Source organism: Delphinus delphis, chromosome X (assembly GCF_949987515.2).
Source record: "Delphinus delphis chromosome X, mDelDel1.2, whole genome shotgun sequence".
NCBI lineage: Eukaryota > Metazoa > Chordata > Mammalia > Artiodactyla > Delphinidae > Delphinus > Delphinus delphis.
Genome location: NC_082704.1, coordinates 119,465,896 through 119,493,404, shown reverse-complemented (window position 1 = coordinate 119,493,404; position 27,509 = coordinate 119,465,896). Strand labels below are relative to the sequence as shown.

The window sequence follows — 27,509 nt, the reverse complement described above, 5'->3', positions numbered from 1 at the left end:
GATTAAAAAAAAAACAAACTCAGCAGAATGATGTTTAGTAAGGATGAAGGTAAATTTACACCTAAGTTCAAGGAATAACAGTGTAACACTTTCAAGTGGCAGATGGGTGATCTGACAATGATTATACAGTGAACATAAAATGTTAAAGACGACTTCAGCTGTGATTTATGAAGGCAATGATTTCATGCTTTAGTGAATCTAATCGTCTGAATATTTCAGCCCCAGGTAAGATCTGAGATTTAAACTGAGATTTTTTTTTTTTTTTTTTTTTTTTTTTTTTGCGGTATGCAGGCCTCTCACTGTTGTGGCCTCTCCCGTTGTGGAGCACAGGCTCCGGACGCGCAAGCCCAGTGGCCACGGCTCACGGGCCCAGCCGCTCCGTGACATGTGGGATCTTCCCAGACCAGGGCACGAATCTGTGTCCCCTGAATCGGGAGGCGGACTCTCAACCACTGCGCCACCAGGGAAGCCCTAAACTGAGATTTTTGTCAATACCAGCTTTAACCGGGGGCAGCATGTTTTGGGATAGGGGACGTGCATAAACTCTAGGTGCATTTATATGGTCCTTTAACTTTTGGTTGATCATATACATCTTTTTATTTATTTTTTCCATCCACTTTTAATGTATCTAGGCCATGCCACGAGTCTTTCGGGGTCTTAGTTCCCAGACCAGGGATTGACCCGGGGCCCTTCGCAGTGAAAGCGTGGAGTCCTAACCACTGGACCACGAGGTAATTCCCTCCATCCACTTTTTTTTTTTTTTTTTGCGGTACGCGGGCCTCTCACTGTTGTGGCCTCTCCCGTTGCGGAGCACAGGCTCCGGACGCGCAGGCTCAGCGGCCATGGCTCAAGGGCCCAGCCACTCCGCGGCATGTGGGATCTTCCCGGACCAGGGCACGAACCCGTGTCCCCTGCATCGGCAGGCGGACTCAACCACTGCGCCACCAGGGAAGCCCCCACTTTTTTTTTTTTCTTTAGTTTACTTATTTTTGGTCAATCCTCACAGCATGTGGGATCTTGGTTTCCCGACCAGGGATTGAACCCGTGCCCCCTGCACTGGAAGTGCAGAGTCTCAACCACTGGACCACCAGGGAAGTTCCCCCCAACCACTTTTTAAATTAAACTTTTTATTTAGAGATAATTATAGATTCACATGTAGTTGTAAGAAATAATACAGGGACCTCCTTTGTATCCTGTACCCCACTTCTCCCAATGGGATCATCCCGGAAAATGATAACATACTATCACAACCGGGATGTCAACATTGATACAATCTGGGCTTCCCTGGTGGCGCAGTGGTTAAGAATCCGCCTGCCAGTGCAGGGGACATGGGTTCGAGCCCTCATCTGGAAAGATCCCACATGCCGCAGAGCAACTAAGCCCGTGCGCCACAACTACCGAGCCCGCGTGCCTAGAGTCTGTGCTCCACAAGAGAAGCCACTGCAATGAGAAGCCGGCACCACAAGGAAGAGTAGCCCCTGCTCGCCACAACTAGAGAAAGCCCGTGCACAGCAATGAACACCGGACGCAGCCAAAAATAAAGAAAGAAATAGATAAAGGAATAAATTTATTTAAAAAAAATTGATACAATCCACCAAGCTTATATATAGGCGTGTATTTAGTCCTGTGCAATTTAATGTGACCACCACAGCGAAGGTACACTTGAGATGGATTTTTACAGGCACCTTCCTTTCAAGTCTCCATTTACAAAGGAAAAGTCACCTCATTCTTCTAACTAGAGGCATTCTGGACACGGCAGCTTGGAGTTATTTATGAGGCGGTAACCCCGTGCCCAGCGCCATGACCGGTGCCCAGGGGAGCTTGCTCTCCTTCTTCAATTGTCCGGATAAGATGCAACTGATCAGCCACAGAACCAGAGAATGCAAATCTCTCTTGACCGCTAAAGACACTGGGACTGCTGCTGAGATTCCTCGTCCTGGCTCTACAGCGGCAGATCCCAGACAAGGACTCAGGGACCCCTGACTCTCTGTTCTGCGCTCTCCTGGCTTGTCCTTGCCACCTACTTCCTGCATCATCACCTGGATGAAGCGTCTTCGAGGAACCAGCTGTTTCCTAGCGTCCAGCTACAGAACAGTAACATACCTAATACGTCAAGTCCTCTGGGCACAATTGTACCAAAGGGAGAGCGGGGTTTGAACGCAATGACTTCCTCAGCTGTAACTATAGAAAGAGCCAACACCGGCCACTCGGTATCTGGGCTGCAGCGCCGGACAATGCGGGCGCGCGCAGAGGGCTCCAGGGACCCGCCATCCCGCTGCCCTGCGCTGGGGGCACAGTGGGCCGGCGCGGGGACAGGCGGGCGGCACGCGGGTGGGCGCGGGACGGCGGCGGGGACCCCCGCGGCGCTCCCGGCCTCACCTGCGCGGCCGCCCACCGCCCGCGGTCCGCGAGAACAAAGGCGGGGGCGCCAGCCGGCCGCGCGCTCCAAGATGGAAGGCGCCGGGGGCTCCGGCCGCCGCTGGGCCCGCCTCGCCCCGGCCGGCCCGCGCGGGCGCTTCCGCCGCCTCACCTGCCGCGCCTAGGCTACCCGAACAGCGAGCGGACGTGCCCCGAGCCTCCGAGGGCGGCCCGGCGCCCGAGACGGAGGAGGGGCCCCCGGACCTCGAGCCCCCGCCCCCGCCCGCCCTCTGGCCCCGCGGGTCGCGCCCCTCACCCCGAGGGCGCGCCCCCCACTCCGCCCCCCAGGCCTCCGCGCGCCCCGACCGTGAGCTCCGGCCCCGGCCCCCAGTACACTGCACTCGGCTGGCGGCGCGAGGTCCTGAGCGCGCTCCCAGCCTCGGGGCGACTTGGGGAGCCCCGGGCGCGCGCCCCCGACCCCCGCGCCTCTCCCCGCCCCTCCCACCGCCGGCGGCCGCGGGGGTCCCGGACGGCACGCCTCTACCCCCACTCCGCCTCCCACCCTCCGAGCAACTCGCGGGAACCCGAGCGCTCGCCCCGCCCCCTGCCCCCCGAGCGGCGCGAGCCCCCGAGCGCGCGCCGGACCCCGCCGCTCCCCGCCCCCTCCCCGCGGGCCCGCCCCCTCCGGGGCCCGCCCTCCCCCGCGCGCCGCGCCGCGCCGCGCCGCGCCGCGCCGCGCGTTCTCCCGGCTCCCTCCCTGTCCGGGGCCGGTACTTTCCTCCCAAGTTGCAGCGCAAGTTTGCCAGTGGCCGGCGGCGGCGGGGCGCCGGGAGCCTCCCTCGCCCTCGGCTGGCCGGGGCTCCCCCGAGTGCATGGGCGCAGGTCGGGCGGCCCTGGGGGCCTGAGCGGCCGCGCCGCCTCCGAGCCCCGCGCCATGGAGGGCGCAGAGCCCCGTGTGCGGCCAGAGCGCCTGGCAGAGGCCGAGGCGCGGGCGGCCGATGGCGGGCGCCTGGTGGAGGTGCAGCTGAGCGGCGGCGCCCCTTGGGGCTTCACCCTGAAGGGCGGCCGCGAGCACGGCGAGCCGCTGGTTATCACGAAGGTACGGAGGGCGCGGGACACGCACGGTGACAGCCGGGAGGTGGCCTGGGGCCGAGGGACTCGTTGTGGGGTAGGAGCGCTGGAGGGGGTGTCCAGTTCGCGCCCCCGGGCCCGGGACGCGCGTCCGCCCGGGTCACCTGCGAGGACGTGGGTAGTAGGACTCGCATAGGTGTGTGGTCCGGGCGCCACCTTGGTCCCTCTGCGTTGTTTCCCGGTCCTGCTGGCTCCCAGCGCCGCGCAGTTTCAATGGCTCCTGTTCCGGGTCCCCTCCCCTCCCCCTCCTGGGAAGGGCCTGGCAGGGTCCCCTGTCACTCCCGGCTTCGCCTGCGCCGGCCTACACCTGTGGGCCTACCCAGAGGTCGGGGAGGGACATTCCCACGTGCCGGGGGTGGACAGAGACGTCCCCACCTGTGTTTGCCTGTCTAGGTATTTGTTTCTGCACCCCTTGGACCTGCACCCGTTATCGCTAGGAAGCCCAGACTAGCAGCTGCCGCCAGCCGAGCTTCTCGATTCCCAAAAGCCCATCAATATTTATTGACTTTCGCTTCCAGCCCTAGACCCACGGCGCTCTGGATACCTGCAAAAACAAATTGAAACTTTTCGTCGTCCTTTATGAAAGTGGGGTTTGAGCCCCCAAAATAAGTTCCTAGTGTGTGTGTGTGTGTGTGTGTGTGTGTGTGTGTGTGTGTGTAGGGGTAACTTTGAATTCTCTTGTCTCGAAACAGAAAACCATCTTGAAACTTACCAGCCGAACCCGTATAAACCTGTAAAAAGCACACAGACAGCAAACCAGTCGTCCTGTTTTCTTCTGGTTAAAAGTGTCTGTTGGTCAGTTTCTCTGGGAAGGTCCGGGCCGCGCCATTCCTGGGGACAAAGTTCCCTTTAAAATGCAAAAATTCTTGGCTTCTAGTAGCGTTTGAAGGTGACTTACTGGTTTTCTCTGCTTTCCTGCTTCACCACAGCAGGAAGAACTAAAGTGACTCCTAACCCACCCCACCGGATTGAATTTGGGAGGCGGTGTGGCTTTGTTGTCTAGATAGTAAATGAGACACTCAACTTCTGATCTTTATTTTCTCTCATTTTTATATTTATAAGACTAGAGACTTTGAGGGGAGACGTGCACTGAATTTATGTGGAACCGGGGAAAGAGGCTGTCATTGTTGTTATAAGTTTCACCCATGTGCAAACCCATTAATGAATTGGATTCTTTGGAAAAATGTATGTGGTGGAGTAGCCATAGAGTGTACACCTTGTGCAGCACAGGCATTTCCTGCATATACGTGTATTAAGGCACAGTAGCCTGTGCCTTTTCAATAATAAAAGTTTTACCGGGCATTTCTGATGGTAAAAGTTAAAAAGATATCAGGTAAGTTACTCAGACTTTTATCGTTTCTACAGATTCTTTTAAAAAAGAATATGCGCGCGCGCGCGCGCGCGCGCGCGCGCGCGCAATTCAACCTGTCTTCCTCGGACCTGTCTTTACAGCAGATGGAGTAAGTCGTAAAACATTATTTAAGATGACATCTTGCTTTTTGGGCTTATGCAGTGTAAGAAAGCTGGACTTAAACTCTAAAATTCAGTTGTTTGACCGGAAGCCGGAGAAGGGGACCTCCTCCTTTCTCTGTACCTCAAGTTCTAAAAAACCCCGCGCGTTCTTAGTTGTTTCTCCTCAGCTTGTGCAAGAGGACCCTGTTCTAGAAACTGAAGGAGGTGGGCAGTAAAACCCACGGACACACACCAGGGCCTAATCAGGGCACAGGAGGCAGGCAGTCTGCTCCTGATTGGGCCCCTGGGTTGACTGTCACGGTAGTTGCTAAGGTGTGTGGGTAAGTAGGGCTAGGCTGGTAGCGGTGTACACGCCCTGCCTTTCCAGATCGTGCTTCAGGATTTTGCAGAAATAAAACTGCTTCTGAGTCTTATCTGAGATGCTCATATGTCCCTCCCTTAAACTGCTGCTTGGTTTTTGTAGGTGCTGTACTGTGACTGGAGATATGTGGTTTCTTTGCTTAGGATGGAGAGGATTCAGGACAGTTTGGGACATCTGTGACAGATTTCCATGCACACTTGTGTACACATGCACACACGTGTCCTCACACGCGCACACACGTGTGCTCACACATGCATGTATATATTCCTTAACCACACATTGTATTGCATGGTATTTGCAGTATTTCACCTACTTGTCTTTTCTCCTGCATTAAGTCATCACTGATGCATGTTTACAATCCAACAGCTGGTAATTAACTGTCACATTATTAGAGAAGGATAAAGGAAAGCGTGTCCATTATAATCACTTAAAAAATGGAAATAGACTGACTGTTGTGATGGAGACTGGGGAAATTAGTTCCACCTCCAGAATGTAGATGAATCCAAGCTTTGAATCTTCCTTTCCCAGTACCTACTAAAAAATCTTTAGGGCTCGTTAAATAATAGGCCTTCTAATGGCTTTTTTTTTTTTTTTGCATTTAAAAAACCTTGTAATTAAATTGTTACATATTAGAGCCCTGGGATATTATACAGCTCATTTCTAACAATCTGACTTGGAAGAAGCTTGATCCAGTGTAGGAGGATGCACTCTGTTTACGATGATGATGTCTCAGTTGAAAGCCTCATAGGAGTGTACATCTTAGAACTGGAAGTGATGCCAAGAACAAGGCTGGCTCAATCCCTGATCTCCTGATGGAGTTTTTTATTTTATTTATTTATTCATTCATTTATTTTTGGCTGTGTTGGGTGTTTGTTGCTGCCCACGGGCTTTCTCTAGTTGCGGCAAGGGGGGGCTACTCTTCATTGCGGTGCGCGGCCTTCTCATTGCAGTGGCTTCTCTTGTTGCGGAGCACGGGCTCTAGGCGCGTGGGCTTCAGTAGTCGTGGCTCGTGGGCTCAGTAGTTGTGGCTCGCGGGCTCTAGAGCGCAGGCTCAGTAGTTGCGGCGCACAGGCTTAGTTGCTCCGCAGCGTGTGGGATCTTCCCGGATGAAGGCTTGAACCCGTGTCCCCTGCATCGGCAGGCGGATTCTTAACCACTGCGCCACCAGGGAAGCCCCTTGATGGAGTTTCATTAGCCCATTTTGTAGATGGAACAGCTAAGGCCAAGGAGGGTTCAGTGGTGTGCCCTGAGGTCACAAACCTGGCAAATCTTGAGAAGGGTCCTCAGGACCAGGTCTTGACCCTGCACGTCTCTGCTTTCTCTCCACGTGCTGCCATCTGCTCTTGTCTGGAATCCCTTGCAATGCCATCTTCAGTAACTTTGTCACATCCTATGAGGGTATTTCAACCTTGGCACTACCGATGTTCTGGCCTGGATGTGTCTTTGCTGGGGGCGGGGGCGCTGTCCTGTGCATTGTACGGTGTCCAGCAGCAGCCCTGGCCTTTGCCCACTGACACCACCCCCCAGTTGTGACAACCAGAAAAGTCTGCACACGTTGCCAGATGTCTCCCGGGCACAGGTCACTCTCGCTAGAGTGACTGTACATCCCTTTAGCTTTGAAAGGATTTTAGCTTTGAACGCGTGTGCTGAATTCTTCTTTCTGAAGACACTCAGAGGCCCCTGGCATAGTCAGCTTTGGCCGGGAAGGCTGTTTTCTTCCTAAGCGCTCGCTGGCCCTGGTGATAGGCTTTATTTACATAGTAAAACTCAAACAAATACTTGCTTCATCTGCATTTTTGTATCTGGAAAAAGGAAATGGAAGCAGGAACTCCCGAGTGCTGTGTTTCATGGGCATTCAGCGGGGCTGCCCGGGGAGGACTGCCTTTTCTCTGGGTCGGTTGAAGTTACAGGGATACTGACTTCCCGGGAGTGGCATTCCTGGAATTCAAAGCGCACACTTGAAGTCCCCCAGCAAGGTGGCAACCAGATTTGTGACCGTTCGTTCCATTGACACTGACTTGCAGCTTGAGGCATTACCAGGGCTGGAAGAGACACAGAACCCCAGTGTTTCATACTGCTGTCGGAGGGGAGCAGAAATAACGTCCGTGCCTTAAGCCCCAAAGACTCTGACTTGTTAGTGTTTCCGAGACTGTGCTTTGACGCGGGGCCTCTCAGGACCTGTGTAAGCAGGTGCGATGTTGTACGTGGTCCTGCTGTGTGCGTGGCGCCTTCTTTCCCCATCAGCTCAGCAAGTGTAGAAGTTCCGTGGGCGTGGCTAGGGCCTGCTTTCTAGCGTGGCCCTGGAGGGGCTAGAACTCCAGGAGGGGAGGGCCCTTGGGGATTCGTTAGGAAACCTTAAGTGGGCCAGCTGGGTGTCAGCAGGCCCCCTTCGGCCTCAGGAATGTTTGTGAACCGGGGAAGGAATGAAGCCCCTGGCCCTCCTTTTCACCGTTTCTTAGCCCTCCCCGCCCCTTCCCGCCAAGAATGCGAGAGAGCCTCAGCCAGGAGCTCCAAAGAGGACAGTAATTTGGGCCTGGCCTGGTCCCACGGGCGGCTCCTTTGGGAACCCGTTGATTTTCAGGTTGCCTTTGGGGACCAGAGCCGTCCTGGGGGGTGGTGCGGGGGAGCTGGGGCTTGGGGTGCCCAGCCTATGCACCCTCTTGGGAGCCTTCGGACCGTGCGGCGTTCGCTGGATGCCAGGCCGTGTCCTTAAACGTCCTTCTTGGTCTGCACACTGAAGGCGGGGTGGAGGGGAAGCGGGGCACGTTTCTGGGGGGTTGGCCCACACACCCAGGTGGCACATGTCCTGTGTCAGCCGTTAGAGCTCCTGATGGTGGAGGCTTGGGGCAGAGACTAGCTGTCGGTTGGGGGTGGGAGGTCCCTTCCGCGGTGGTTGGGGGTGGGAGGTCCCTTCTGCGGTGGTCTGAAAGGGGCTCCGTTTCATGGGCTGTGCTGAGTCACGGTCGTTGGTGACCTGGCAACCCTGGTCAGGACAAGTTGTTGTCTGGACGTCCTTATATTTGCCCCCAAGAGCCAAGTTCTTTATCAGTTACCACTGAAGGCTGTGAAAAAGGGTGGGGGGGTGTGTTGAATTCAGCTGTGTATCGGGAACCGATGGATCTCAGCCTCTCTGGGTTTTGCTCGGTGTCGGTGTCGAAGTACAATCCCACGTCAGCACCCATCTAAGGACCGCTGCCGCTTTCCCAGGGCTCCATAGAAATAAATGGTGGGTGGGCGAGGGCTGGGCGCCCCTCCTCGGCAGACCCAGGTGCTGTGGGTACTGTTATGGCCGAGGCAACTCCTGGGCACTGTGAGATCCCAGCCTCTTGGAGGCCAGCTGCAGTTTGCTGATTGTTCAGAGGAGTGTAATGCCAGAGACTCATTTGTATTTAAAAATTAATAGTACGGTTAAAAAAAAAAAAGAAGGGTGAGTTTTCTTTCCTGTGCTGAAACCCCTTTCCAGTTGGTGGAAAGGCAAGACCTGTCTTGCCAGCTGGCATGCAGATATATCTTTATTCCCCTGTCCCAGCCTGTGCCTAGCTGGGTCCTGTTAGTTCTTAGCCCTGGTCCTCTTGAGGTGTTTTGGGTGCAGGGGTGGGAAGTCTGGCAGAGAGACCCAAGTCCCATCCCGAGCTCTGGTGCTGGAGCTTTGAGGTGCAGTGGGTGGGGGGTTCTTCCTCTCGTAGAAGTTAATTCAGCAGGACTCACATCTATAAATCCAGAAGCTTCCACAGTGTGAAAAGCTATAAACGTAAGCTGTCCATCACACTCCTGCATCGTGATGGATTTTGCCCTTCCTGGTTCAGTTATGAGTGCTTCGTAACATGTCCTAACACTCATCTTTTGAAAAGAAGAAAACAGGTTTGCCCGAGAGCTAAATGTAGAAGAGAATGAGAATGGAAGGCTCATAAAAATAGCCGTTTTCACCTTGTCCTAACTATCTGGGATTTCTTAATTCACCTTTCCATTTCTCGGCCAAAGAAACTGGGCTCCCAGCTTGCAAAGGGCTGGCTTTTCTACTTGGAAGGCATTTTGGAGCTGTCCTCTTGCCGAAGTTGCTTTGTGTCAGCATGCAAATGAACCTGGATTTGAGGATTTCTTCGGGGCTCTGGGGAGCTTTTCTTCTTGTACACTGGGCGCAGTGTAAACAGTCAACGAGATAATTTAAGGACTTAAAGGCTGAACAGACTTTTTATTCAGTCTTACCTCTTTTGCTTTTCATGCACTGCAGTCAGGCATGGGGCCATCCTTTGATGAGAAATTATGCAAGCCGCAGTCTTCCAAGCTGCAATTTCCACCCACACGAAGGGTTTTGAAAGCCCTCAGGGTTGCATATTGCTCTTTTGGTCTTTTTAAAACCTTGCCAGTGCTCAACAGAGGGAGGGTGTATTCTGGAAGAATTGTTTTCCTGTTACCTTGCTGGATTCGATATTTGCATGGCCCTGTGGTAGGTGGAGCCTGACCAGTGCGAATGTTAAGGCCTCTCTTTGGGGGAACGTATCTTAGTGGAAGGACGACGGTAGGATATGGTTAAAAAATAATTGGACTAACTTTATTTTAGGTTCGAACAACTAAGGTTGTTCTGAAAAGCCAGGATATTCTGAATTGCAATGCAGAGGTGACTTTTTTTTTTTTAACCTGGGCTGTTTTTCTGAAATCTCCTGGGTATGAAGTTGGAGGTAATGTCTGCCGCCTCTGTGGGATGGGTCTGGAAGAACAGTGCTCTACGTGGCCTGGGAAGGGTTGGGATTGTCTTTCTTTTGGCCAGAGGTGACTAAGACTTTTAGATCAAAGGCAAATTGTGAAGGTCAACAAGAACCCAGGCAGGGTAGATTGTGTGGGCTCTAAAGGCAACATTTTACTTATTCAAGGGAGGAAAGACACAAAATGTTACTGTATCTTTTTTTTTTTTTTTACTGTATCTTTTTGAGATTTGTTTTTATTTTTATCAGAGTGGCTCTTGCAGGATTGAAATAATCAAATAGTTCTGCAGGGCTTGTTATCATACCAGCAGTTCCCCACTGTCATTTCCTCTTCCCTAGAGAAGCTATTGAAACTTTTTAGCTGATTTCTTTGGGCATTTGCCTATATTCTGTACGGCTGCTACTTTCATTGTTCCGTTTCGGGATAACTGTTGACTTCCCACTGTGGGAGCTTGAGATGTGGTCTTTTTTTCCACACCAGCTACCCAGACACATACCTTGGGCCCCCATACTCCCAACGTAACTACATCATAATTTTGGTTAGAAGAGGGTTTTTTCAACCTTAGCCTCACTGACGTTTGGGGCCACATAGTTCTTTGTCGTGGGGGGCCGTCCTGTGCCCTGTGGAAGCAGCATCACTGGCCTCCACCCCCGAGAAGCCAGTACAGATTCCTCCGTCTCCGGTAGTCGAGATGGTCAGAAACGTCTCCAGATGTTGCCAGATGTCCACTGGGGGACAAAAATCACCCCCTTTGAACTGGGAGTTTGGGATGAGCAGATGTAAACTATTGTATGTAGGATGGATAAACAATAGGGTCCTACTGTAGAGCACAGGGAACTGTATTCAGTATCCTGTGGCAAGCAATAATGGAAAAGAATATTAAAAAAAAAGAATGTCTCTATGTGTAGAACTGGGTCACTTTGCTGTACAGCAGAGATTGGCCCACATTGTAAATCAACTCTACTTCAATAAAAAAAATAAAATTAAAAAAAAAAACAACCCTGTGCGCTGAGAAGACCATGGTTCGGGGGAGAGTCATGTGCCACGGTGTTCATTGCGGCGCTCTTTGCAGGGGCCAGGACCTGGGGGCATCCTGGCTGTCCGTCGACAGATTAATGGGTGGGGAAGATGGCTGGTGGGGGGCGGCCGCGTGGCACGGGGAGATCAGCTCAGTGCTTTGTGACCACCTGGAGGGGTGAGACAGGGAGGGTGGGAGGGAGGGAGACAAAAGAGGGAGGAGACGTGGGGATGTATGTATGCGGGTGGCTGACCCGCTTTGTTGTACAGCAGGGGCCGACACACCATTGTGGAGCAATTGTACTCCAATGAGGATGTTAGAAAAGAAAAACTAATATGAATACAAAAAAAAATAAATGCTAAAGCATCTTGTTAATATGTAGAAAAAGTTATTTAAAGACAAAATTTATTTTTAAAATTTGTTTTTCGTCTCATAATTGACAGAATAAAATGTTACAGCATTTGCAAAAAAATAAAAAAATAAAATAAATTGCCCCCTTTGAGAACCACTTGGTTAGCAGTATTCGGTGTGTGTGTTATTTTGAATGCCAGTGCCAACACTTGCTGAGCCTGGTGGTGCAAACTATGATTATTTCTCCTGCACAAGTTTTCATAACCACCAAGTGTAAGGATACGCTTTGTTTCTTTGCCTGATTTTCTATGTGCGTATCGTTGATTCATCCGCCGCATCTTCCCCAGTTGCAAAAAATCTTTTACTATATTCAGACACACAGTGGGTCGTCTTTTGAGACCTTCTCTATCTGAGAATGTCGTTATTTTACCTTGACAGTAAATGGACTGTTGGGTGTGCAAGTCTGAGTTGGAGACGGTTTTCCCTAGGCACTTTCTTTGCAGGTGGTGTTCTAACCTCTGCAGGTGTACGGTATTGTTGGGGAGACAACAGAGCTTTCTGTTTCTTTTCTTTTTTTAATTTAATTAGTTTATTTTTATTTCTGGCTGCGTTGGGTCTTCGTTGCTGCACGTGGGCTTTCTCTGGTTGCGGCAAGCGGGGGCTACTCTTCGTTTTGGTGCGCGGGCTTCTCATTGAGGTGGCTTATCTTGCTGCAGAGCATGGGCTCTAGGCGCGCGGCCTTCAGTAGCTGTGGCACGCGGACTCAGTAGTTGTGGCTCGCGGGCTGTAGAGCGCAGGCTCAGTAGTTGTGGCGCACGGACTGAGTCGCTCTGCGGCATGTGGGATCTTCCCGGACCAGGGCTGGAACCCGTGTCCCCAGCGTTGGCAGACGGATTCTTAACCACTGCACCACCAAGAAGGTCCCAAAGCTTTCTGTTTCTTAGTCCTTTGGACTAACTCTAATTTTTTCTGTCGTAGTTTTCTTTTCTCTGTATTTTTGTTCTTCTCCGGAGATTTTGTACAGCCTTATCTTCCAACCCTTCCATTGAGTTTTAAATGTGTGCTTTTGGGTTTTTTCTATTTCCAGAGTTGTTTGTTTTTTGTTTGTCTGTTTGTTTTGTTAGTGTTGTTCTCGAATGTTCCTTTTTGATACCATACTGATCTTGTTTCATGGTTCTTCTTTCATATCTTTGAGAATATTCACTGGTTTTACAAAATGTCTTCTTGCCATGTAGATTCCGTTTCTGAGCTCCGCTGCTTTTTGTGTGTTTGTTTGCCTTCTGTTGGGGGCTCAGTTCGTCCTTGCCGTCTGCAGGTATGTAAGAGTGGGTGACCACAATGTTTTTTGGAGGCTGGTGCATGTGGGTGAATGATCTAGCCAGGCTGCTTCTCTGGGGACTCCTTTAAGGCCATAGCTTCGCTTGTTTCTTTTGCGCTGGTCACATCCCTTCAGATAGTAATGTTTTCCTCTACTGAACATAAGTTTCTGGTGTAGGGCAGATTTGAACGTTGGTGCGAGGTTTGCCAGTTTGGAGGAGCCCTGCTTTGCTTGGCGACGTGAGAGTGGTCATCTCTGCCTCCTGCTGTGGCCACAGTGGTTCCAGTTTGGAGAGAACGTCTTGCATGTGTAGCTGAATCGTGCACTCTGTCCTTAACCTTTTCTCACCCTTAATCCTTCAGGCTGTCGAACTAGAATCATTCCCACTTCGCTATATTGACACAGGGGTGAAATGAGTCAGTATGGAAAGCTAGCTCTAGTAGATTTTTTTTTTTTTTTTTACATTTTAAAATTTTTATTTATTTATTTTTGGCTGCATTGGGTCTTTGTTGCTGTGTGCGGGCTTTCTCTAGTTGCGAAGAGTGGGGGCTACTCTTCCTTGCGGTGCACGGGCTTCTCATCACGGGGGCTTCTCTTGTCGCGGAGCACAGGCTCTAGGCACGTGGGCTTAAGTAGTTGTGGTTCGTGGGCTCAGTAGTTGTGGCTCACGGCCTCTAGAGCGCAGGCTCAGTAGTTGTGGCACACGGGCTTAGTTGCTCTGCGGCATGCGGGATCTTCCCGGACCAGGGCTCGAACCCGTGTCCCCTGCATTGGCAGGCGGATTCTTAACCACTGTGCCACCAGGGAAGCCCTAGTTCTAGTAGATTTAAATTCCATCTCTCCTCCGCCTTCCCCCCTTTCCCCTACTTCATCCTGCTTCACTAAGAATTTGGAAAACTATAAAAAGTAATGTGAAAAAATTTCTTTAAAAAGTAATGTTAATGTATGAAATTGCCAATTTATTATGGAAAGACTTTAAGCTGGGTTTTGTATGGCAACATTTTAATGTGTCTCCTAGAGATTTTGGTACTTATTCTGACTGTTTAGCATTGGATTTGTAGAAAAGCATTTAATTCAAATACACATCTTATGCCAAGCACCAGTACATTAGTTGTGCTATTTACAGCCTACTGGAAGTGATTATTTCCTCCTTTCTACCAAAAACTGGTTTTTAAAAAATGTATTTATTGGGGCTTCCCTGGTGGCGCAGTGGTTGAGAGTCCGCCTGCCGATGCAGGGGATACGGGTTCATGCCCCGTTCCGGGAGGATCCCACATGTCGCAGAGCGGCTGGGCCCATGAGCCATGGCCGCTGAGCCTGCGCGTCCGGAGCCTGTGCTCCGCAGCGGGAGAGGCCACAGCAGTGAGAGGCCCGTGTACCGCAAGAAAAAAAAAAAAATATATATATATATATTTATTTAGGCTGTACCGGGTCTTAGTTGTGGCATGCGGGATCTTTAGTTGCAGCAGGCAGGCTCTTTAGTTGCGGCATACGTACTTCCAGTTGTGGCATGTGGACTTTTAGTTGCAGCAGGCATGTGGGATCCCCAACCAGGGATCGAACCTGGGCCCCCGCGTTGGGAGCGTGGAGTCTTAACCACTGGACCACCAGGGAAGTCCCTAAAGTATTTTTTGAATAATACTGGTCTTTCTTTTTTATAATATTAATGAAAGGTAGCTCTTTAAGATCAATGTGATATTCAGAAGAATTGGATTTTAAAAAGTGGTTTGGGAAGTGAAAATAGTAGGAAAGATGAAGGTTAAATATCCCATGGCAACAGACTCCATTTCTTCACCGCTTTGCTTTTTGGCAGTAGAAAATCTTTCAGGGCATGGAGTCAGACCCACAGGCTTGGTAGAGATGCTATCTGTTTACTGGAGCCTGTGTCTCCTTTTCCTTCTGCACATGCTGCTGGACTACACTTCCCAGATTCCCTTGCAGCTATGAGGCCATAGTTCTACCCAATCAGAAGCAAGTAGAAGTGATGCAGGCCATTTACTGCCTGTCGTGCTTTCCTCTTCTGGTTGTCTGGAATGAAGATGGTCCTGGGGCAGAGCCTCATCAGCACGGGTCCCTGAATGCCTGGGGAGGAAGCTAGCTGACCATAGCCTGGTTGCCCTCCCAGTAGTACCAGTATATGAGCAAGAAATAAGCCTCTGTTGTATTTGGGCCATTACACGTTTCTTTGATTACTCACTACAAGAGTTAGACCATTCTAACAAACGAAATCTGGAGAGAAATCAGGAATTTTCTTTTTTGTTGTTGTTGTTTTTTTGTTCTGTTTGTTTGTTTTAAATTTTTATTGGAGTATAGTCGATTTACAGTGTTGTAAATAGTTTATAGTATAGTTTCAGGCGTATAGCAAAGTGAGTCAGTTATAATATACATATATCCACTCTTTTTTAGATTCTTTTCCCGTATAGGTCATTACAGAGTACTGAGAAGAGTTCCCTGTGCTGTACAGTAGATCCTTGTTAGTTATCTATTTTATATGTAGTGGTGTGCATACGTCAATCCCAGTCTCCCAGTTTATCCCTTCCCCCCCGTTACCCCCCTTGGTAACCGTAAGTTTGTTTTCAAAAGTTTTCCTTTTAATGAATACCACTAGCTTTAAGAGACTGAATATATAATGTTTAATTTACACCCATGCAGAGGGAATGTTATTTACTTTGTAGAAGGAATCGCTGTGGGTGTCCAATTAGCATGTAGCTTATTCCCTGCACACTTATTACGTAAAATGAGACCTGCGTGCTCAGAAGTTCCGCTTCTTTCCACCGTAGCTTTTCCCTCAGCTGGTAATTTAATTTTCACCCCGTGTTGCTTTGCCCTCCCCTCCCTGCAGACGATTGCCTGGGAGCTATGGAGAGGTGGGGCAGAGGCGGGGAGGCTCCCCAGTCCAGCTCCTTAGCCCCCTGGGAGGGCTGACCACAGGAGGGGAGGGTGGCTGCCCGGCTGCCGGTATGCTGTCAGGGCGTGCACCTTTCTCCTGGTTGAATTGTGCTTTACTTACCACTTTGGTTCAAGTGCAGAGGGTATTGCCTGGGTGGGTTACATTAAATCCTCATTAACCGGGCTGCCTCTGTCAGATTAATCAATTATGATCTTGTATGGCAGGCTCTTCTTTTCCCTAGGGAATAGAACACAGAGACACATGAGGTAGACCATCAAGGAAAGGGAGATAAAGGCGAGTGCAAAGTAAAGCTGGTCCCCGGAGGAGGGTGGCATTCGTGTGGGGATCTGAGGGTTAGGGGGCAGGGCATGCCGAGAGGGGTGGCGAAGGAGAGCCTCCTCTGTTCCAGGTGTTGAAATGCTTACCGAAAGCCTGGGAAGGTGGGTGGGGGGAACCCCGGTGGCCCTCCATGACTTTCAGAGGAGGTGAAGGGATTCTTTGCTTGTGGCTTGGAAATGCTGAAGCTGATGAAATACTGCTGCTGCTGAAATTCTGATCTGTCTGTGTGAACTGTGCCATGTTTGTAAATCTCTAAACCCAGTGATACTTATCTGTGCTGATTGTGCGTGTGCTTGTCAATTTGTAAGCATAGCAGTGCTGTTTTTTTCTTGTTGCAGAAAGATTCAAACCAGCTTCAAAAAATTGAAACTCACGGAAAAGATAATCAACAACCCAAAACATTTAATAATCTTATTTTTGGTAGTAGAGCTATATTGAATTTTTTTTCCCCGTCTGTGGAATTCTTTGCTTGGTACCGTGCAGATCTAATTACGAGTTGCTTGAACGTAATTCTCTTAAGAATTACGTTGTCGACAATCTTTGGAATCACATGCTAGCTTAAAGGAAGCTGAGTTTTGTGTATGCCACTTGGAATTTTAAAAATGATATGTTTCGTTTCTATGGTATATATTGAGTTTTATCATTTAGCTTTTTGTAGACAAGCATATAAAAAAGAAAACCCTAACTTCTGGAAAACTGAGTACTTTGTATTGATCAAATATGTTGGTCTTTAAAACAGCTGTGTGCTTTTTTTGGTAGGTGCAGCTTTTCTTTTAATTTTCATTAGTGTTTAGATGCCCTGAATCTTTTTTTTTTTTTTTTTTTTTTGCGGTACACGGGCCTCTCACTGTTGTGGCCTCTCCCGTTGCGGAGCGCAGGCTCAGCGGCCATGGCTCACGGGACCAGCCGCTCCGCGGCATGTGGGATCCTCCCAGACCGGGGCACGAACCCGCGTCCCCTGCATCGGCAGGCAGACTCTCAACCGCTGCGCCACCAGGGAAGCCCAGGATGCCCTGAATCTTGAATGAAAGTTTGGAAAGGAACATCTGGACTTGAAAAGACAGGCCTGCTGCTGCTTGAGTCATATTTATTTTGCGTTGATCTCACCACAGAGTGGATGAAATCGTCCAGAGTGGATGCCTCTACGGGTTACGAGCTGGGGTGGGGCTGCTGTTTCCCCTCTTCCTCCCCACTTTCAGGGGCTGGCATTTTGGAGAGAAATTATTAGAACCTCACACCACTGCATGTACTTGTGCAGTTTTACCCCCAAAGGTGAATTTACATTGTCTGCTGCTGATCGAGGACACTCCTTCCCGTGCTCCCTGGCAGGGACTCGGTTTGCTTTTACAGAGTGTGATTCTCGAATTACCTGTGGTGTTATTGCCGATCTGAAAGAGATGTCTCATTCACGCAGAAACGCTCTCTTTCTTTTGACCCTTGTGAAAGTGACCTCTGGCTCTTCCTGTTGGCGTGCGCGGCAGTGTCGGTTTCTGCTGGAGGCCCCTCCTTTCTCCTCTCTTGTCTAGGTGGTCTCGTACGCTTCCTTGAGGCAGGCAGACGGCGCTCGGGTCTCCACTGCAGGCCCAGAATCTGGGAGAGCCCCCTGGGTACCGCCCAGGCTGCTCCAACTCAGCGTGTTGCAGATGCAGAGCTTGCAGCTTCCTTTACCTTAATTCTCCTGCACTTCTGGGCCTGCCCACAGGTGTATCCCCCAATGCAGGAGTCATCCTTGATGCTTGTCTCTCCTTGACCTTCCGTGGCCAACCGATCACCCAGTCCCTGGAGCCTCAGTGTCTCGTATTTGTACCTTCTCTTTCACCCCCGGTGTCCCGGCCTCCGTTATCGCCTCTCGGGGCAGTCACGGGACCGGTCTTGTACTGTCACCACCTCTGGACTCTCCGTGCGCCAGCCTCCTCTAGACCCCCAGCCGTGCACGTGCCAGAGCCCGGCGGGGCTTCTCAGGCTCTTGCTGGAAAGGTAAACTCGTGTTGCACCTTAGCTGGTGCAGAAGGTTCTTTACCTTTCAGCTCCTGCCCATTTCCAGCCTCGTCTTCTGCAGTCCTCCCTCCTGCCTTGACTGAGGAAGGAACCTTAGGTGTTTCTAAAGAACGAGGCCATGCGTGTTGTGACACCATTACAGAATGACGCTTCCCAGGCCTCCCAGCGGCAGGGGATGACTTGCGGTGTGTGACGGGCAGTGGAAGGAAAAGCAGAGGCGGGACTGGAGGAGTCTGCCCTGTAGAGACGGTGCCCCGGCCTCACCACAGCGGCTTGTCTTGCACATTGCTGTCGCCTGGTCCTGCTTTATCCTGGAAAGGCAGGCACGCGCACACGTGTGCAGGAAGCCCTGCCAGAGTCCCCCGCAGCGGGGAGAAGGGGAGAGGGTCCGTGGGCTGTCCTGAGTCTCCCTCGCCTGCTCTCCCAGGCTGCATTTCTGCTGTCTTTACTGCCTCCAAGGTCCCTTGTTAACCAGACTTCAGTGTCATGGGCAGGTGCAGGAGGGGGTGGCCCAGGGAGTGTGGAGGACGCAGAGAACCCGACCTGTGACCAGCCTGGGGGCCAGGCCCGCCCCGAGCACCTGTGGCCCCGCGCGGTCGGCCAGAACCAGCCCGGGCCTGGCGCCACGGGGCGCTCGTCCTGTGGATCCACATAGAGACCACGGCCTGGCTTCCTTGCCATCCTTGCAGCCCCGAGAGCATTCCGACCTTGGATCTTTGTGCATGTCTCCCAGCTCTGCACCCACTTGGACTAAGGGTGCATGCACAGTGTTGAGGAAGCCTGTTCCATTCCCTGGGGGCGCTGGAGAGCGTGCAGGGCAGGCCTGCCGGAATGTTTTTTCCCTTGAGTTTAAAAAAAATTTTTTTTTTGGGGGGGTACGCGGGCCTCTCACTGTTGTGGCCTCTCCCGTTGCGGAGCACAGGATCCGGATGCGCAGGCTCAGCGGCCATGGCTCACGGGCCCAGCCGCTCCGCGGCATGTGGGATCTTCCTGGACCGGGGCATGAACCCGCGTCCCCTGCATCAGCAGGCGGACTCCCAACCACTGCGCCACCAGGGAAGCCCTAAAAAATTTTTTTTTTAATTGAGATATAACTCACGTAGCATAAGATTCATCCTTTTTAAAAAATGTACAGTTTGGTGGGGTTTAGTATTCTCGGTTGTGCAGCCATCGCTCTAATTCCAGAAATTTTCATCACCCACTAAAGAAACCCTGTGCCCACGAGCAGTGCCTCCCCGTTCCTGCTGCCCCCAGCCCCTGGCAACAACCGGTCTGCTGTCTGTCTCCATGGGTTTGCGTCTGCTGGACATTTCATCTAAATAGAACCACACAGTGCGTGGCCTTTTGTGTTGGGTTGTTTCCACCTTTTTTGCTTTTATGAATAATGCTCCTGTGGAGAGTCGCACATTCACAGTTGTCTGTGTGTGGATGTATGTTTCACTTCTCTTGGGTGTTTTCCTTGCATTTTGAGCCTGCCATCCGCACGCCCAGGCGTGGTACCTGCGATTCCCTGGGCACGGTCGGTCGGCGGGGGCGGGGGTGGGTCATACCTCTCATAACTCAAAAGAATAGAATCGGTCATTCTGGCTTCGAGGCTGTTTAAGCACAGTTGAAACTGACCATTTGGAAACCTTAAAATCTTTTAAAATCTTAAAAAGAACACTTTTCAAAACTCATGGGACTTCTGTCTTAACGACAACAGAGGGGATGTGGGCCCCTGCCCTGACACACGCGGTCAGCGTCTCACCTCGGCCCCTGGAACACTCCAGAGTGTGTGTTGGTTCCCGGCATCGTCTTCGTCTGTAGGATGACAACTGACTTTCTGAGGCCTTGCTTTTGCCTGCTGCTCCTTGCTTTTGTGCAGGAGTGTAGAGCACCTCCAAACAGCCCTAGAAAGTGGACACCCGTATTTCTCCTGTATCGCAGATGAGGGTAGAGATTTGCCAAAAGGGAGGACTGCGCCCACTGCCCTGGTCACCCAGCAGGGCCGTCCTCGGGAGGAGGGAAGCTGCAGCCTGTCTCTTGAGTGCGTGGAAGATGCCCATGGCCCGTCTTGGAAGGAGGACACCGTCCTTTCCTCCTGGCACCCTGCTGACCTCCATTCTTCTGTTGAGGGATGCCTTTTCCTCTCTGCAGGGGTGGATTCTGGGGTGCAGACACTGAGTAGGGTCGCTCTGTGGCCGAGGGCAATAACAGCTCAGCAAGGCGTCGCCCCTCCTTGGGAAATGAGCTGCTCTCTTTTCCTTTCTGCTCTCTTTCCTCTTTCCAGTAACACAGCTTCAAATGAAAATGAGGCTCCGCATCTCCAACCTTTCTGGTTGTTTAACGAACCCAGACTACAGGGGAATCCCTGAATGGGCTTAACCTTTCCAGGGTTGGGGGTGCCTTGATATTATCTTGATATCACATTGTACAGTTTATCAGGTTTTCTGCTGAGTCTGTCTTCTCACCCTTGTTCTGTAATGAGCCTGCTGGGAGGCTTCACCAGGGTTGTTTATGTTTACAGGTGGGAAACCAAGCCCCAGGCGGCCTGCTTGCAGATCACATTAGGTGGTCAGGACTCCACGACTCTAGCCGGGGGCCTTTGAGTACAGGAGTGCACTAAAGCTCTGTTTTCTATGTGACTTAAAAAAATCTTTCTTTTTTTTTTTTGGGGCTGCATGGCTTGCGGGATCTTAGTACCCCGACCAGGGATTGAACCCGGTCCCCCTGCATTGGGGGCATGGAGTCTTAACCACTGGACCACCAGGGAAGTTCCCCAAAAATCTTTTTTTTTTTTTTTAATATTTATTTATTTGGCTGCGCTGGGTCTTAGTTGCGGCACGCGGGATCTTTTTTTTTTTTTGAGTTGTGGCATGCGTGTGGGATCTTAGTTCCCCAACCAGGGATTGAACCCGGGCCCCCTGCATTGGGAGCATGGAGTCTTAACCACTGGACCACCAGGGAAGTCCCCGAAAGTCTTTCTTAAGGGCATTGTTTAAAGGGTAAAGATCCTGAGGATTTTATAAAATTACATGCCATCCCCCCGCTTCTCTGAAATGCATATGAAGTACCGGAAGTCTCACCTTGGCCGTAGACACACTCATGATATTTCTAATACTAGGATCATCCTCTGTAAACTAGAGGTCAGCAGACTTTTTTCTGCAAACGGCCAGGGTCAGTGTTTTTGGCTTTGTGGACTGAACTACTCCTTTCTGCTGTTGTGGCATGAGAACAGCCGTAGACAACGTGGAAAGGCCAGGGGGGTTGCGCCCCAGCAGGCGGTGGTTTTCACAGTGCGGCCCCCAGACCAGCGACATCAGTCTCACCTGGGGCCTTGTTAGAAATGCAGCATCTTGGCCTCATTGCGGACCTACTGAACCCCACACTGGGGCTCGGTTGGGAATCCTCCTGGGGATTCTGACGCTGGCTCCAGTTTGAGAACTGCTGCTCTAGAAAGGTGTGACTCACCTGCCATTTATATAGGAATTAACAAGTGCTAGCCTACTGAATCAGGGTTGGTGGTGCCCAGGAATCTGCATTTTAACAGTGGCCCCAAGATGGTCTTATGCCCATGAGATAAGAACCAATTTCTAAAGCGGGACTAGTTTGGACCAGTAGAAGAGATGGGGGAGGTGTCAGGGAACTTCTGAAACCTCAGCTGGGACTTGTTTGGGGTAGGGGGTGGTGAGAAGAGGGTGAAGTGGAAGATTGGGATAAGGGTGGCCTTGTCCCAGAAGGTGGATTTCTTTCTCCCAACCCCTCATGTGTGTCCCAAAGCTGGGAGTTTCTGGAACTGAAATTCAGCCCTTCTGTTAACAGCTATCGGACACCACATTTCCTAATGCGTGTGTTTGGTATTTGAAATGAAAACGGGTCAGGAGCACACACTGTATGTTTCCTTCGATATAAATGTCCAGCGCAGGCCAGACGCACAGAGACAGAGCTGACAGGCAGTCGTCAGGGGGAGGAATGGGGTGATGAAAATACGCTGGAATTAGAGAGTGGTCGTGGCTGCACCGCTCCCAACATGCTAAACCCCACTGGATTTCCTCTTTTTGTAAATTAATTTTTATTGGAGTAGAGTTGACGTACAATGTTGCGTTAGTTTCAGGTGTACAGCCCAGTGAATCAGTTATACGTGTACCTGTATCCTCTCTCTTTTAGATTCTTTTCCCATAGAGGCCATGACAGAGTATTGAGTAGAGTTCCTGTGCTGTACCGTAGGTCCTTGTTAGTTATCTATTTTGTATATGGATGTACTCTTTGAAGGGGTGAATTTTATGGTGTGTGACTTACAGCCCAGTAAAGTTGTTACTTCCCAGAAGGAAATGGGTCAAGGTGTTCAGCCTTATCCTTGAGTTGCCCAGACCTGGCGGAGAGGAGGCTGATGGGAAGGCCCCTCCTAGGGCTCGTCCTGTGGGCAGACCCTCCACACCCCTCACCATGCATGTCACAGGGATTCCTCTGCTGGTGCTGGGTGGACCCACAGGCGGACAGCCTGGGGAGAGAGTCAGGCCCTGGGCTGGGGGAGGGGCCCACGCTGTTCCTGCAGGTTAGTGGCAGGGGAGGGGGCTGCCGTGGGTGAGGTGGGCGCTGAGAGCCAGGGAAGGTTGTTTTTTAAAAAATGTATTTATTTATTTTTGGCTGTGTTGGGTCTTCATTTCTGTGCGAGGGCTTTCTCTAGTTGCGGCGAGCAGGGGCCACCCTTCATCGCGGTGCCTGGGCCTCTCACTGTCGCGGCCTCTCTTGTTGCGGAGCACAGGCTCCAGACGTGCAGGCTCAGTAGTTGTGGCTCACGGGCCCAGTTGCTCCGCAGCCTGTGGGATCCTCCCACACCAGGGCTCGAACCCGTGTCCCCTGCATTGGCAGGCAGATTCTCAACCACTGTGCCACCAGGGAAGCCCAGGGAAGGTTTTTAAGCAGGAGGTGATGGCGGGGATCTCTCCGCAGCAGAGGGCAGATGGGTGCGGGGGTGTGGGCAGGAGTCGGAATGCTGCGGGCTCTGGTGCCGATAGAGAGAAGGTAAGGGATCTGAGGGGTACCCCGGGGCACAGCAGGGTCCACCTAGCACTTGGCTGGAGGATGCTGGAGATGTCCTGAAGGAGCTGGGCGGCTGCAGGTGCTGGTCCCCTCTCCCATCCCATTTGGTGGAGGCCCGGGGCTGCACGGCCATGGGAGTCCCAGCTCCTACGTGCAGGTGGCACCTCTAGAAAGCCCCGGGGAGGGAGCAGGTGTGTTCCAGGGCAGCCCTGGCCCCTCCTCTTTGCCCAGGTGTAGTTGGGGTGATGGGGCAGGTGTGCTAGGGGCGCCTCCCCTGGGCCTCTGTGCCTTCCGGAGGGTTCCCGACAGACAGTTGGCTTGCCTTGCTGCTGTGTTTTCCATGCTTGGTCCTAGCTGCTTCAAAAGGAAAGGAATCATTTGGAAAACAAAACTCCCTTGAGTGTAATAATTATTGAAAAGTAGGTGTCTAGTTCAACCATTGGAGTCACTTTGACTCAATTTTTGTCCTTCCCCCCCCCGCCCTCCTTTTTATGAAACATCCGTCAAAATAAGGATGTCACAAACAAAACAAAGGCTAGGTATTGACTGGGCTTCTCTGAAAGGGAAGATTACAGTCGTTTTGCTTTTCTTGTTTTAAATAACATGCAGCCGGCGATATCCTGGTGAGGATTAAATGTCATAATGATGATTTCAGGGGCTCTAGAAGTGAGGAGATAGCGGAAAGTTCAGATGTCCCTTTCATTACAAAGAGTTAGGAAGAGTGTCTCTACATGGACGTGTGTTCACCGTTGAAGGGATTACAGACCACGTGTAGAAATGACCTCTGTGCATAACAGAAAAAGCAGTAATTTAAAAGTGCAGTAAATATCAAACAGCCCTGGGCTGACAGCCTGCACTTTGGGGACCCAGTTCCAGTAGTAGCATTAAAAGGTAGACTTCCCTTGTAATTTAGCCCCAAGCTGTAGCCCGATATAAATAATATGAATCCCCACAAAACTGTAACTCATCAAATGAACCACCTAATTTTGCACAGATCAGTACCCATTCTGGTTATGTGACTTCTGGCAAATTGATTGCACTGTAGAATAAAAATCGATGGCTGTAATTGAATAAATCTTTTCCATGCTTTGTTCTCTTACCTTTCTTGTTATTCTTAATTGTAGATTGTATATATTTTTTAAATTTTAATATTTATTTATTTATTTATTGGGTTGCTCTGGGTCTTAGTTGCGGCAGGCGGGCTCCTTAGTTGTGGCTCGCTGGCTCCTCAGTTGCGGCATGCATGTGGGATCTAGTTCCCTGACCACGGATTGAACCCGGGCACCCTGCATTGGGAGCGTGGAGTCTTACCACTGTGCCACCAGGGGAGTCTGTTGTAGATTGTATTTAAATTGTCAGTAGATTGTATTTTTATAGTTGTGCCTTCAATTCATTAAAATTACATGCTGCGAAAACATAATCAGGTATTACTTTTCTCAGAAAGAGGGAGGATCTGAGAAAGTCATTTTTGGTTTTTGGCTATGCTTTTTGTTCTTGGTGGGAATCAGGAAATCATGTTTCAGATTTAAATAAAGAAACAACATTTAGGTTTTAGGCGAACGAGGTTAGTACATTCTGGGTTTTCCCTCAAATCGTTCTAGTTTAACTGTTTAAGCGTTTAAAAAAATCATTGATTTCTAGTGAGAGAAGGGAAACACGTTAAGTTCACATACATAAAACCTAGAAGTCTTCCATTGATTCTCCCCGCCTCCCAGGAATGAGGCGTTTGGACAAAAGTAATTGCACGGAACCTTTGTTAGTTCCAGAATTTCGAGCCTCCAAGTCCAGGGAACAGTGATGGACAGCGGGAGAAGCATTCTGGGGACTGGAATGCCTGCGAGCGGATCAGCAGCCCCGCTGTGCTTCTGTGATCCCAGCACACAAGAATTCTGCCCTTTTGCACCGGGCAGGGTCTTGATTGGGCCAGGCCAGTTAATGTAGCTATTTTCCCCCATTCAGACGCTGCATTAGGGTTCAGAACCTGGGCAGGGTAGGGAGAGCCTCTCAAAGCCAAACACTCCCGGAAATCCCAGGTGGGATGCAAGGGAGCGCCACCCACTGGGACCGCCAGCATCTCCACTGCTCGTGACGCTCTGCTGAAAGGAATGAAGCAGTTTCACTTCTTGCCCTGGAGTAGCTCATTTTCAGATGTGGTGGAGTAAAAGCAGGAAAGATTTTGGACTTCCCTGGTGGCGCAGTGGTTAAGAACCTGCCTGCCAATGCAGGGGGACACGGGTTTGAGCCCTGGTCTGGGAGGATCCCACACGCTGCGGAGCAGCCGGGCCCGTGCCCCACAGCTGCTGACCCTGCGTGCGCTCTGGAGCCCGTGAGCCACAAGTGCTGAGCCCACGTGCCGCAACTGCTGAAGCCCGCGCGCCTGGAGCCTGTGCTCCGCAACGGGAGAGGCCACCCAATGAGAAGTCTGCGCACCGCGACGAAGAGTAGCCCCCATTCGCCACAACTGGAGGGAGCCTGCACACAGCGACGAGGACCCAGTGCAGCCCAAAATGAAAACAAATAAATAAATTTATTAAAAAAAAAAAAAGCAGGAAAGATTTCTCCTGAATGAAAGATCACTGTTCTTACATCAGGAGCTTTGGAAAAATAACCCCTCAGTATCAAAATACAAAGGTTATGGAATGATTTGTGCTTGGAATAGCTGTAAAGGGCTCCATCTAGAAACTTCAAGTTTCAAAAATTTCTCTGTGCAGCTCAATATTAAAGAAAAAAACCAGACTGCTCCTGGACAAAATGAAAGGAATTGCAGGGAATGTATTTTAAGCCTGCTTCGTTGACTGGGGTAATCACCCATGATTCTGTCTTCTGAGTAGAGACCACATTCATTGTGTAATTAGTTTTTGCTTCAAGAAAACAGTATTTGCACAGATACCCTCCTGATAGCATGAAATTTTAGCTTTTAAAGCTTTTTGGGTTCTCACTAAATGGTGAGAATCTGGGGTTCTATTCCCATCATCCACTTGGCAGTGAGAAAATTAATGGGCTGGCATTTTAGGGAAACTTACATGCGTGGTTACTTCTCTTCCTGTGTTTATATCCACACTGTCAAAAATGCATCCTGGCTAGCTCATTGTTTAGGGACTTGGGTGTTAAGGACAGTCACTGGGTGCTCAGGCTGTGTTCATGGTACCGTCTGTATTGCATGAGAGCAAAAGGAGGAGCTGCTTCCCTTCGGGAAGAAGAACCTGTGGGTGTGTTTGAAGCTCTCCGGGTGACTCCACCTTGACCCGTGGCCTCCTGCAGCTGTATGGCCCCCTTAGCATGAGCTTCCCCAGGTAGCAACTCCAGGGCCTGGCAGCGTGGGCCCAGCATTCCCCTGGGAGCTGCATCCCCACTTCACTGCCCAGCGCCTGACACGTTTTAGCTACTCAGTGAATGTGTTATGCAACGGCCTTTGTCAAAGTCAAGGGCACCTTTCTTCCTTTTACTTTCCTTTTGCATATTGGGTTTTGAAAGCAGGTTTGTAGTCATCCCAACTGAGCTCTTTGTGGATCACCTAGCGGTATGTGTCACCGCTGGGCTCGGGTGACGCGGGCAGAACAGCTTGATACAAGGTAACCGTAACATCTGAAGTTTACACCAAATGACTTTTCTTTGATAGCTCTCATTTTACCTGTTTCAGGTCTCGATTTCTAAGAGTAACTTTACTTTCATTTAAACACAGTAAGAACAACAATAACAAAATCACTGCATACATTCTCACTTTTCACAAGATGAGCACGAGTTGGGAGATCTCGTCCAAAGGCGCAACTGCGTTTGTAAGACGGACCGTGGCAAAGGGTGCCGAGCCTTAAAGCCTCTGGTCAGTTTTGAAACCCGAGTGACCCCGACTCCCGGAAGTGTCACTGTGGGTTTTGGGTACGTACGGGAAAGGGCACGACTTGACAGTTCTTCTGGGTGGGGGGTGGGCAGCGGATTGAAACCCCGGCTGCACATTGGAATCACCTGGGGGAGGGAGGGGCTTTGAAAGCTGTCGCTGCCTGGCCACACCCTGGGCCAGTGAAGTCGGGGTCTCGGGGGTGGCCCAGCGTCCGTGACTCTGAAGCTGGCCGGGAGATTTGAATGTGCAGCCAGGTGGCGAATCACGGCCTGACATTTTAGTTTTTACTCGTGTTGGTAGGTTTACAGACAGGCACCAAGAGCTCCCTGCAAAACTCAGAAAATTCAGTCCGTCTGGCCAGAGGTCCCCCGGGTACCCTTACAGGTGTGTTTTCTTAAGCGGAGGAGGCATGTTTGCAGCCAGGGCAGGGAAGCAGGGTCAGGCTCTGGCTGGGTTCTCGTGGCCGGGGGGGTCACGGGAAGCAGGGGCGGAGGGGGGCGCGGGCTGCAAGCTGAGGCTGGGGCCGAGGGATTTTTAACACAGCAGGGGAGCTGGGGTGCTGAGCTGTGCTTATGGGGTCCTGGCTGCCAGTTGCAGGCCTGCCAGGTGCCGGGGTAGACGCTTGAAGCGGGCATTCTCTAGGCGGGGTTTCTGAGTCAGCAGCGTTCTCCTCAGGGAGCTTGTCAGAAATGCAGAGTATCAGGCCCT

General features: G+C 51.1%; 1 protein-coding gene across 2 annotated transcripts in view; it reads left to right on the top strand.

The window, feature by feature from the left end:
• Positions 1-3,129: 3,129 nt before the first annotated feature.
• The window catches only part of SHROOM2 (shroom family member 2), a 135,581-nt gene continuing 111,201 nt past the window's right edge, over positions 3,130-27,509 (top strand). For both annotated transcript variants that reach the window (XM_060003161.1, XM_060003160.1), the window contains exon 1: positions 3,130-3,457. In XM_060003161.1, the coding sequence (XP_059859144.1) occupies positions 3,293-3,457 (165 nt within the window). In that variant the 5' untranslated portion in view covers positions 3,130-3,292. The remainder of the gene's footprint in view (positions 3,458-27,509) is intronic.